The sequence below is a fragment of the Mercenaria mercenaria genome, chromosome 17 (assembly GCF_021730395.1).
Source record: "Mercenaria mercenaria strain notata chromosome 17, MADL_Memer_1, whole genome shotgun sequence".
NCBI classification, from domain to species: domain Eukaryota; kingdom Metazoa; phylum Mollusca; class Bivalvia; order Venerida; family Veneridae; genus Mercenaria; species Mercenaria mercenaria.
Window position 1 is genome coordinate 5,341,645 of NC_069377.1, and position 13,333 is coordinate 5,354,977.

Genomic DNA, 13,333 nt, shown 5'->3' on the forward strand with positions numbered 1-13,333 from the left:
TTACACGAAAAAGTTTATATAAATCCACACTGTTTTGACTGATTAAAATGCTTAAATTTCAAATGAAATCATGACGGTATACAGATATTTTTGTATGGTACATAATACCAAACTCCATTTCCAATTATTAAAATTTTAATGTTCTGTTTATTAAAGGTTTTCTTAAAGCTTTCAATTGACTTCAGTGCATTTAATATGAAAAATAAGTGTACCGCAGATTGCGTAATATTCGCGTTCGCGCTATTCAGCGATTTGTTGGCTAGCAGTCTTATTCTCGGTGTTAAGAACTCGCAAAACTTTACTGTTTGTGTTTTATGACATGATGCAGTTAAATATTTACAAATATTTGAAATTCGCGATTGGCATTCTTCACAAAGAGAAAATAAAACCGCCGTAAAAATTACTCAGTTTACTATTTCATTAGAGATGGATGAAAAGAACTTCCTTATTGTAATTGTTTTGTGGAAATAATCCATTTTAACGTTTGCTATTTTTCGTTGTACAGTTATCTCTCCTAGGAAAATGTCTGTGCTATAAAATATATTTCAAAATATTACAATGGTATTTCATATAAGTACATGCAGCTGTATTCAACTCTGTATCATGCGCGGTATTTTTTCCGCGTTTAATCAAACTCAAGGAAAAGTTTACAGGAAACTCTTATTCCCTCTAACGCGATTGGTAATTTTTCTATGATATAGTCACAGATGATGATAACCATTAATATGACACTATAGGTAGGCAGGAGTTTGTTTGATGAATAGATTAAACGTATGCAGTTAAAACATATTCAATGCTATCAATCACCTGACATTTTTATATTGTGGGTTAGGCGTCCATTACTGTAATTTTGTCTCAGCTGCGTTAAAGTTATGAAACTGAATTGTCATATTTACAAAAGTGTGACACCTTAACAATAGACTTTCGCATGGATAGCACGACCACTTGTGTATGACGCTTTGATTTTTTTTTTCGACTTACACTTCAGTTATTGGACATTTTCCGTGTACATTGATCACTTCAGAAAATACAGTTAAAATGAATCAGAGAATTATCGCGTTTTGTTTGATAATAAAATTCATTTACGCAAACGATGGTGAACATGTTGGCAACACCATAATCAACGTTAATGGATGTTGTAGCCAACACACAACCGATGGAGAGTTAATTGAACAAAATAAAAAATTGTTTGAAAATATTTCGACGGTAATGAATGATTTTGAACAAAGACTGGAAACAATTTTGGGAACATTAGATGGTGGGTCGAGGATTCGCGATTGTCAAGACGTGCAACGCTTAGGATATGACACAACCGGTATTTATACGATATACCCTGATGGAACAATAGGATTTCCAGTGAGATGCGATATGGATGGTGGTTGGACTGTAATACACAGAAGGGTGTCTGAAAGTGACTTTTATAAGTCTTGGAACGATTATCAGACCGGATTTGGAAATTTAAGCAATAATTTCTGGCTAGGAAATCAACAAATACATACAATTACCACAAGGGGATGGTATCAATTGCGTGTTGATCTTGAAACGGTTAGCGGTATTGTTGCATATGCAGAATATAACGTTTTCTCCGTCGGGAATGTTGACTCTATGTATAAACTCTCCGTGGACGGTTATAGTGGTAATGCAGGTGACAGTCTTGCAAATTTCCACAACGGGAAGAAATTTTCTACCAAGGATAGGGACAACGATGAGTACAGTGGAAGCTGTGCAAATGAACCACCTGGCGCCTGGTGGTTTGGAGCTTGTGATCAGTCTAATCTGAACAGAAACTATGATGACATGGAATGGGAATCGTTCACGGCAAAAGACGATCCTTTGCGTTTTACAGAAATGAAGATCCGACGCTGGCAACCGACTGCCGAAAATTAGTTTTCTTTTTAATACTAGTACGTAGTGCCATCATTGCATTGATCTTTCCACAGACAAAATCTTAGTTACTTAATTCATATAAATCAAAACGATCATTACATTATTATTACTATTATAATAGTACATGTCGATTTGTGGGAATATGGGCCGCAGTGTGAAAAATATTGAGAAATATAGAGACCTATATCACATTGCAGATTGAAGTCTGTGTAAAATGACATTGACGCCAGTTAAAAATGTTATTTGTTGATTACCTTAAATAAAAACATTCCTTATCTTTACGTCCTCGGTAGAATGAACCCAGCTGTAGAGGTATTGTAATAGATATATGTATATGTGCTCATATGTATTCTATCTATTTGATTACAATTCTTTCTACATTAAGTACAGAAATGATTGAATTTACAACCCGTGTTCCTAACTCATTTTGCACCAGAAAACGGTCCTGCCAGTACATTATTCGATTGAATAAATTGAATTATATATTTTGCCTAATATAGGCTTTACAGACAGTAGGATACGTTGTGGTGTTGAAGAATAGGGAACACATCTTTAGAGAATCTCTATTATGTTTCTATTCTGTATTAAGATTACTTCATGGAGCCGGTAGATGGATTCCTGGTTTGGATTTTTTAAGGTTTAGAAGGACCTAACCTCTTATTGTTATGTGGAACTATGTCTAGGGAGCTAAAACTTACCTTATAGAATCGGTTCATATAAATCCACATTGCTTTGGCAATTAAAACGCTAAAATGTAAAATGAAATCATGTCGGTAGACAGATTTTAAAATCTATGATTATTGTATGATAACTGATATCAAACACCATTTCTAATTATTCAAACTTTAATATTCTTTTTTTATGAAAGGTAATCTTAAAGCTTTTAATTGGCCTCAGTCAGTGTACCGTATATTGCGTAATTTTCGCGATTTGTTGGCTAGCAGTCTTATACTCGCAAAACTTTACTGTTTTGTGTTGCATCACATGATGCAGTTAAATATTCACTAATATTTTTAATTCACGAGTGGCATTCTTCACGAAGTTAAGAGAAAATAAAACCGAAGTGAAAATTTCTCAGTTTACTGTTTTATTAAGGAAGGATGAAAAGTGCTTTATTAGTTTTGTGGAAATAATCCATTTTAACATTTGCTATTGTTGTTGTACAGTTATCTCTCTTGGGAAAATGCTTGTGTAGTGTTATTTATTTCAATAATATTATTATCATATTATATTGATAAGTACAATGTACATGCATCTGTATTCACATCTGTAACCTGCACGGTAATTGCGCATTTAATAAAAACGAAACATTCATATATATGTTTCAGTGAGTTTAAAAAAGTAGAAGTCGTTACAAACGTTTTAGAAACTATTTGTCTTATGAAGAATAATGTCAAAATATCGAAGGGGACGTTAGAGATTATCATTTAGTATGACGCGTTTAGTATAATTTAGTATAATTTACTGTTAGGATTTGTTTCTAAAGGCAGAAAATCCCAAGTTTAATTCTTGAGTCTTTAAATAGACGCATGTATACTTCAGTGGATGAACTGGTTTGGAATTAGTCCACGTCCTATTGTCATTAATGGAGTTTATCTTGGTTCTTTTGGTTTCTTCTAATACATCTTGTACAATAGGGTTCGATCTGGGATGTTGTATTCGACTCGGGTGAATTTTGCCTGAGAGTGTTATCCGACCTTGCAAAATCAATGAAAATAGAACTGAGTGAAATTTTTATGTGCGCTATTGATAGAACTGTGTCAGGTCATGCATAATAAATGAAAGTAGTCTGGCAAAATACAATAAAAAAAGGTGCAATATGGATTTTTTTTCTGCCTATTCATATTTACCTAAATACATGCCGCATTTTGACAGAATTTATACAGAAATATAATAAATATGTTTATGACGACATAGCTTTTTATGTATATAACTTTACGGGATAGGATTTGTGTTTCGATTACTGTTGTGTATGTCAGGAGTTCTCATGTTAAGGACTTTTTTTATTTAACTTTTCTGGCACATGTGTACATTAATAATGCAGGAACATAGTGGGGGTTCAGGAGTGATGTATGGTAGTTTAAACTTCCCATGGGTAGTTTTGCCATTGGCATTTCTAATACGATGGGCTAGTGTGTTCCCCTACTATAAATGTTTCTTCACTGTTTTTTTTTATTATTGTGTTCATTTGTGTCTATGTATACATGTGTTAAGCCGGAAACCGCCAAGCACTATTCTGAATTAAAAAAATTGCTGAAAATCAGAACCAATGTCTTAGAGTGGACTAATTTTTACGGGAAAGTTGTGAGAGTGTTAATTGACCGACGTTTACAAACTCCAAATGGCTTACCCTATTTTCAACAAGCTGGACAAGAAAGCACTCCCCACTGAGAAAGGCTCTATTAGTGACAAAATACCAGATCATATAAATGATAATTTATAAATAAGGTCAAGATAAAGTATAATTACACCAATGTACACAACAACTTGTCTGAAGTCAGAGCACTAAGAGCCTTACTTTTAAGGGCATGACAAAGCAAGCAAAAGGACAAAATTCTACTCCCTCCGTCCGTTTTGTGTAGAATTCACAAAATCATAAAGGAGAGCTCAGTGTTTTTTTTTCGTACACACCAGGTCCATTTTTAAATGCCTTAGTTGTTTTGAAGAACATAGTCAGTGTTAGATATAAAGTGCATGAAAATGGCTGTTATATTTGTTGCAAGAATAAACTGTTGTTAGTCAAACTAACTTGAAGTCGATCCAAAGAATGAGATACCTAATTTTAGAGGTTGTGTATGAATTAAGTTTCAATAGTCAGAAATGTTACAAAATTGCAGTTTGATTTTAAGGAATAATTCTGACGGAAAAACTCCTCTTTAAAGCGCAAATTTATTATTCAGATTTTATATCTAAGTTTCTTCTTTATGAAAATTGATTTCAGGCATATATTTCTTCTGATCAGTATCATTAATAGGAATGAAAATATATCATGATTAATAAAACATTGTTCAAAATTTCTGACTATATTTTTTTCTCTCAAATTTATGGAAATTTGAAAAAGTGCTTACAAAATACTAAAGTATACAAAATTAAGGGGAAAAAGCGCTGCTGTAAGTCAGCTTATCATTTTTTTTCTAATAGTGAATAAGTAATCTTATGCACTTCAGTACATAATTAAAGTTTGTATGGTATGTCAGGATGAAACAAATTAGGCTACTTTTTTAGATCTGAATTTAACAAAATGTTAAAATGTAAAAAAAAAAAAATGGCCAAACTAACCACCAATCCTACTTTCTGAATGAAAATGGCTAAGTTATAAATGTAGTAATGTGTACTTCGCTGGATATTGTACAAGCCTTCCTCCCTACTAAACTCTTTAAATTTTATATTTTTCTTACTTTTTTGCTTTTACGATCTCAGCAAACAAACAAAAATGAACAGTCTTTGTAGTCAATTTCTATGCACAAAAGTTCGTTCTAGGTAATGACCTAGTATCATACTGAACATTAACAGCAAGTTCATCTAAAAATAAAACAAAGGTGTAGGCGACCTTTACTGAATGAGAAAAAAGTCGTCCAGAATTTAGAGCAAGCTTTTTACCTGCGTGTGAATGATGTTACCTATTTGCCTACTAATTGGAAGTACGCTCGTACGTAACAACGCAGTAAATATGACACTCGAGACTCTATGAATCGAGTAGTACCAAGGCTACAGTATGTTTGATTTATTCTTGTTGCTAAGCTTTTTTATTACAAAAATGATTCTTCATTAAATGTCAGGGCTAATGAAACCTGATAAAACAGTGAGCTTAATTAACAGGTTAGTCTTAAAAATTAAGAAATGATAGTTAACACTCAAATTTCTATGTAGTAAAATACATTGATAAATGAATTAAAAGGCAAGGGTAGAGCTCCCTTAATCACAGGGAAACACAAAAACAGCTAGAGCCATACACCAAATGGTAGACCCTCTACAAATAGAAACAGTAGTGACGGTTTGCTTCAAAAATCCAACACGTACATTATAATTATAGGCAAGATATGAGAATAAGGACGGGGTAGAGAAAGGGGTTTTGGGAGAAGGAGAAAAACGATTAATATTTAAGACTACAATTCACAGAACTATAAACATGGACGCACACTACCAAAACACTCATGCGTACGTACGCACATGAAGCAAAACAAACAGATAAGTAGGACAAAAACAACAAACAAAGAAACAAAGTGGGGTGCCGCTCAGGGAAGGACATTGACAAGCTCTAATTGCTATATGTTGAGTATCTAACCTCACTTATAACAAAAAGGAGATTGAGTGTAAAAGTAGAGGTGTGTGGGAGGATAAGAAAAGTCACTCCGCTAACATACATCATATAATACTAAAAGTACGAGAAGCAAGCTGAAAAAACGTTCATACAAATGATGAAAGTGAGATTTTGGCCTTTTTCTTTTTAGTTTTATCTCTTGTAACATATTTACTTAAAACACTTAATAAATTATAATATTCTAGTTCATAATGTATATGCAATTTAAAGAGAAAAAAGTCAAGCTTGATACCTTCAAGTAGAATAAAGATATAATAAGGATCTTCAAATTTTCACAGGATAAAATGTCTAATCTTAATAAACTGTCTCTCCAACTAGGTTATCATTTCTCATATGACAGTAAAGACGTAGCAATTATATCATATCAACTTCAAATGAAATCAGAGTAAATTCAGTTTAGATATTATAAAAGTGTTAAAACTGACTATTCTGATTGCATCCTATTATTTGTACATGTAGCTGTCGTGGGGTATGATGCTTGTTATTGTGACTTTTTGTCGTGATTTTTTCTTTAAGGAGGTAGTATATGTATACCTTAATATTTGTATATGCGCATGCCCAACCAAATGTGTTTGTATATTCATTCTTCCGAAACAAAACCATTAACCTGTGTCTGATCTGGTGCTTAATGGTAAAATAATTCTGAAATAATGAATTAATTAACGCAGAAACGCTATAAGACATGAAGTTACGTATCAATTACCACGCAAAATTAATAGCATTTACATAAAAATACGTAATTCAGAGCATTTTTGTTTTATTTGAGCTATTTTTAGAACAGCAATTATTTGCCGATTTGGCAGGTTGATTTGTAATACGTATCTTGTTTCGTTTCCATTGATAATCTGAAATACTGTTGAAAAACGGCGTTAAACCTAAAACAAACAAACAAAATTGATAATTTGGTTCTTATATACTAAAACTATGCTTTTAAATTGTTAAGATTACAGTAGACAGTAGTGGTATCTTGAACTAAATTAATGTTACGCTGGAAACGAACCCCCGTAACCTATATATCTAAATGAAAACTTTAAAGGGGCCGACACTGGTCTATGAAAGGAACATTGTTTCAGCGTTTTTTCTGTTTTTCAACACTATCCATGAGAATAATAATTACAATCACAATAACTTTTTTCATAAAGCAATCAGATGAAGAGTACTGCTGTAAGTATTTTAAGCTTTGATACTTGTTAAAATAAATGCAAATAAAACGAATGTATTACCTACTTTGAAAATTGTCATTAAGCTACATTAAACGAAAAAGATAAATTCATTATTTTTTTCTAAGACATTTCGAATAAAAGCAAGCTATAACATATTTTAAACATCTCGGTTGCCACGGTTAATTTAAAAGTTAGGATAAATAGGATACTATGTAAAATGTTTACTATTCTGTTGATAATATTACCCTAATATTCCATTCTGGTCATAAAAAGAATGGTACTGAAGCCGTCGAAAGACCCGTTGTTGTTTAAAAATGCTTTACCATTCAAACACGAGCCCCGCTATATATACATTTTAAATTTATATTAGAAATATATATAATATTCTAATAAAATTATCGACTACCAAGGCTTCAACGAATAACAGTGAAAACAAAATACACCAAAAAGGGTCAAATAACAAATATATTCCTTCTTATTTAAATATGAAGTAACTTTAGAGGGCCATGTACTTCAAACTTGGATATAAGTACTTGAAGCATAAGAGACAAACGAACTGAAGATTGTAGCAGTTAACACTGAATTGCACGAAATACAATAACTTGCTACGGTTCAATTTATTTGAACATACCCTGGTGACAAGGTATACTACCTCCTTAAATGTATCTTATTAATGAATATCTATATTACATCATAAATTATACCTTTTCAAAAGTAAATTCTATTGATGCGCTTAGTAATAACAACGTCAAAGAATTCTAAAAAAAAATATGGTTCATCAAGCAAATCTAAGCATGAGCTACAAATTGATAATTATAACAGTTTTGTTGACAGATGACCTTACTGCTTATTGTGCATGTAGGTAATGCTAGGTAAATAAAATCTGTTAAGTTAAACAGACTTGTGAAAGAACCAACCGCCGTGCTTGATATTTTAAGACTATGCCATTTTTAGACATTAATAGACTAAGGAAAAATTACTCTACTATTACCAGAATATTTGTGTATCTAGATATGAAAGAAAAAGTTCTGTTCTAATTGAAATTGTTTCGGGCCTCACAGATATAACATTTTGCAGTTCTTTATTACAATAACATTTACAACTCGTGCAGGAAAAATATATGAATATTAACTAAACCTTCGAAATGTTCAATACACATATTTCAATATAGAAACTAGAACGTATATTGGGCAAATATTTCTTGTAAGAAAAGAAAACAAGTCCAATTTAATCCTTAAGGTGTTATTTTTGCTGACATTAGTGCGAATGAATTATTTTTATTAAAGAATTCTCCTCACCAGACACATGAAGTATAAGTGAATAACATGTTATAGAACAATCACATTTCACAATTACGTAGATGCTTAGTATTGTTTTGAAAATATCGGAGTGTGGGGGAGCAAGTGTTCTTCCTGAAATTTTGTTTTGGATCTTTGCCATTTCGGAACTATAGATTTGCTTAAACATTGTATTGGTTTTTCACCTCCTGCGTAAGTTAAAAATCGTACGTATCGTCAGCTGTTTACTGTTTGTACGACCGACTTTATTGAATCACCTACTAACCAGTATCGATTTATCCGATCACTATATATAGCGCGCCGCCACTAGAACTGTAAACAATCAATCGTGAACAAGATGTTGAGAAACGTTTTAAAGCTACATCGTTCCTTACAAGGGGCGGTTTCATCAATTTACAAACGATATGGAACAAGAGCGCTAGCCCGTGTCGAGGTAATTTTTTGTTTTAAAGTATAAACTTTTATTAATGAGCACATGAAGTACAGAGCTGATTTTAAAAATAAGTTAGTCGCATGATCATTAATACTAAAATCGGACCCTTTGGTTAGTTCGGCAATTTTTTTATTTAAAACGTATAGCAAATTATTTATAGCGGTTGAACAATTAATGTTTTCAAAGGTTTAAATTGATTTTCATTTTCAATATTCAGATGACAGATGCTGCTAGCGATGGATCAGTAAGGACACTGGATCCTGTCAAGACTCATGAAAAATACGACAGATATATGGTGTACACGAGTCAAACGCACCATAGACTTCACTACAATTTGGAAGAATTGACTGAAAAACTGCAGAAATTCTTTGTAGAGAAACTACTGGAGCAAATGAAGGTGCTCGTCAAAGAAAATGAGACTATACGAATCAGCTTTAATTTTGTGAATGAAAATGTGTTCAGATGTCATTTGAATATGCCAATAAGGAAACTTGGATTCAAGTCGTTCTTCAAAAGATATAATGATGACAGAGGTTTAGCTGTATTTTCTTTGAAAAGTGGACGAGATGTACCAGTTGATAATAGCAATACGGGCTCATACAATAGAATGGCATATATAAAACAGTATCGGCAGTTAATGTTTTTAGGCCTGTATATGATATCTAACAAATAGACACGCTATGGTAACAAATGGATGCTATACAGAAATCGAAATCTGCAATATTGGCTCATGCATAGAAAACAGAATTCTATGATTTTTCACAGATAACAAACACATTGGCTAGCTGCGTTTTCCTGAAGGAGTCAGAAGAGACAGAAAATGGATTATAGCAATATTGGTTCATGTGAATGAATGGCATATATGTGTTATAAGTCCAGCTTCACGGTTATTTTTCTGTGAGAACTATATATTTACTTTTTACATGTATATCATTTTACCATATTGATCTTGTAAAATCGTTTTTATTTTTGTAGTACTTTACATGTTATGTTTTAATAAATAGTAAACAGAAGCGATGTCGAGGATAGGCTTTCTGTTTTTATTGTTAAGCACATAATGTATACCAACGTTAAATCTAGTGGGGAAACGGATATCAATAAACGTTTAATATGTTCATGGGGACTATGTTTCTATGGTTTAATGCACGTAATAATAGTAAATCCAAAGAACAAATAAAATGCTTATTTATTTGAAATTCTAAGGCTAAAATCCACGAATTTACGTCCCCATGGACTAGCCTTTTTAGCCAAAGCCACGAAAACTAATTGATTTCACATTATGATTTGTTGCAAAGATTGCCGACTTAAATCCTCCGTAGTGTTCTGCCATTGATCATTCGCAGGCTGTGTTTCGCTGTGTTTCTTTATATGCTTGTTTTGTCCTCGTTATGAACATGTTTTCCTTGTACACTGGTGAAAAGGGTCTCGCCCAGAGGTCCATCAGAAATGAGGTGTCGAGAGTGATTGCTATAAGTTGTAGAACTTGTTTCACCATCTACCTAAATTAAATAAGTATAAATTATCGTCAGGTAAGCTTAAGCTTGGATAAATGGAGTCTCTAGAGCTCGTTTCTGTTTAATTGTTGACATAAATCATGCACAAGGTTTGAAATATTTTGATGTTTGTTGGCAAGGTATATATATATCTGCAACGGCGTCATCGCATTATTATTATAACTCCGATTGTGTCTGTCGGAACAGGCGGAGAACTCTATGACAGGTAGTTCTTAAATCCGACCGGGACCGAGCTATTTTAATTTCTGTCTTCTGGCCTGTTTCGTCGGGCCCGTAAGGGTGTTTCCCTTGTTGCTCTGTCTTCTACAAAGGCACTGAGTACATGCGTTTTAGGTTCATAAGGATCGCTTTTTATATAAATATATACAATATTTTGTGTTTTACATAATATATGCCTTCTGTTACCACCGTGAATGTTAGGGTTTCACTTGGCGGGGATAACTTTTATTCACACTGTCCTGAGACTTTGGAACATGGTAAGGGTAAGATAAGGTTAGGTGCACGTTAAACCGGTTAAGATTCCCAATGGTGGTTTTGCCACTGATCGTTCCAAGGCGGTGCCCAACTGTGTTCCTTTTTTCCTAGTGTGTGTGTGTGTGTGTGTGTGTGTGTGTGTGTGTGTTGGTCTGAATGCTTTGTGTGAGAGAGTGTGTGTGTTGTTGGTCATGTGCACGTCACGTGCTGGGTTAACGTTCGTGGAGGCTGCGTTTTTGGAATGTGGCTTTCCCTGTTGGATATTTTTCCAATTTTTGAGATCCATTGCAACATACACAATTTCGTTACGAGAGTGTTTTGAATATGAAAAACAAAGAAAATATCAAACCGGGAATGCCATGTTCCAAAAACGCAGCCACACCAAAACGAAACCCACAGCACGCAGACGCGCACACTACAAACACACACACGCACTCGCATACAAAGCAAACACACGAGGACAAAACGAACAAATAAAAAAACGCAGTGGGGCACCGCCTTGGAACGGTCAGTGGCAAAAACACCACTGGGGAGCTTAAACCGGTTTATGTTGCGCACCCAACCTAACTCTTACCCCCACCATGTTCCAAAGACACGGGACAGTGTAAATAAAAGTAATCCCCGCCAGAGTATTTGATCACATAAAGGCTACAGAATTGGAACATATATCAGCGGTGATAATGCTAATATGGAATATGGTATGAAAGTTTCAATTAATTTTGTAGCAAGGTTGGAAATGGCACAACATCTAAGAGAATGACAACCAGTTTACGGACTTTCATAACTTATTCAATAAAAACAATTCTAAATAGCATGAGTAGGAAAAAAATGGAGAGAATTCTAGACTTATATGAACTATGCTTATTGTGACATCTGACATTCTTTTTCCTTCGATGCAAAATCGTTCGACAATGAAATATTTATGAAATGAATCAGTAAATTATAGCTTTTCAAAATTTTGAGCACTGAAATTGTGAGACGTCATGTAGTGTTTTACTACGTATTGAATGCTTAGAACCACGGCGTTTAAAATGACGATGGCGTCATATTGATGTCATGATAATAAAAGCTATTACGTAGCAGTGACCTAGACATAACTCACATATTTACATAAAAGGGGTGGAGTAAAGTCCAACAGGAAAAGACACTTTTAAAGAACGCAGTCATCCATATGCTTCTCCTCAAAATTGAGGAACTTCACCACCTGAAGTCGTTTCAAAACACATCCCACAAGCGTACACAATTGATCATAAATTCTGTTGTGTAAGTTGTATTTAAAGCCATTATTACTTTTGTTCAATATAGACATATATATTAAGAGTTGCAAAATGCAGCTATTTACTATCAAACACTATTCATATTTATCTAATACTGATATTTATCTATTATTGAAAATTAAGGGATGCCTACGGCTTAGTGTCTGGCTGACGTAAAATACATATGGATGCTTTAACAACAACGCAGGTCAAATTCAAAACACAATTTTATATGATATACAACATGTTGAGAAAACTTATCCAATCCTGTGAAACAGCAATAGGACTCAGATATGTTAATAGTATGAAAATTATAAATATTTCGCCTGCCAGATGGAGTTTCACTTGCAACAAATCTTCAAAAATCCAGCGCGTGGTTACGTATAGATATATTCAAATGCCTGCAGATTGGGCACATGTATATATACACAAATACAAACATGTAAGTTACAAGCAGACACCGACAAGCATGACGAAGGAACACGACATAGCACCGCCTTTAAACGATTAGTTGCAAAACACCATCTTGGAGCTTAAGCAAAACCTCGTTCACAACCCCACTATGATTATATAATAGAAACAAAGAAAAATATCAAACAGGGAGTGACACGCACCAAAAGCGCAGCCTCCTCAAAACGAACCCCCCAGCACGCAAACGCGTGCACCGCACATACACTCAAAGCTTACACATCAGGACAAAACGAACAACACACACACACACCCAAAGCCAACACATAAGGACAAGACGAACAATAAGCATACACACACGCGCGCACACAAAGTCAACACACAAGGACAAAACGAACAAACAAAGGAACACAGTGGGGCACCGCCTTGGAACGGTCAGTGGCAAAAACACCACTGGGGAGCTTAAACCGGTTAATGGTGCGCACTCAACCTCACTCTTACCCCCACCATGTTCCAAAGACACGGGACAGTGTAAATAAAAGTAATCCCCTCCAGGTGAACCTCTTACACACGTAATGG

At 34.1% G+C, this 13,333-nt stretch overlaps 2 protein-coding genes across 2 annotated transcripts; both read left to right on the plus strand.

Moving 5' to 3' along the window:
• The first annotated feature begins 740 nt into the window (after positions 1-740).
• Positions 741-3,799, plus strand: LOC123536580 (fibrinogen-like protein A). Its single transcript, XM_045319890.2, has one exon. The coding sequence runs from the start codon at positions 1,039-1,041 to the stop codon at positions 1,885-1,887; it is 849 nt and encodes a 282-aa protein (XP_045175825.2). The 5' UTR covers positions 741-1,038; the 3' UTR covers positions 1,888-3,799.
• A 5,149-nt stretch (positions 3,800-8,948) lies between these two features.
• Positions 8,949-10,126, plus strand: LOC123536745 (uncharacterized). The gene is made up of 2 exons (XM_045320134.2): positions 8,949-9,102; positions 9,320-10,126. Exons 1-2 carry the CDS (start codon positions 9,007-9,009, stop codon positions 9,773-9,775), a joined length of 552 nt encoding a protein of 183 aa, XP_045176069.2. The 5' UTR covers positions 8,949-9,006; the 3' UTR covers positions 9,776-10,126.
• Positions 10,127-13,333: the final 3,207 nt, after the last annotated feature.

Coding starts and splice junctions, on each gene's coding strand:
- LOC123536580 (XM_045319890.2), top strand. CDS start 1,039: ATGAATCAGAGAATTATCGCGTTTTGTTTGATAATAAAATTCATTTAC.
- LOC123536745 (XM_045320134.2), top strand. CDS start 9,007: ATGTTGAGAAACGTTTTAAAGCTACATCGTTCCTTACAAGGGGCGGTT. Junction 9,103..9,319: donor GAGCGCTAGCCCGTGTCGAG/GTAATTTTTTGT, acceptor TTCAATATTCAG/ATGACAGATGCTGCTAGCGA.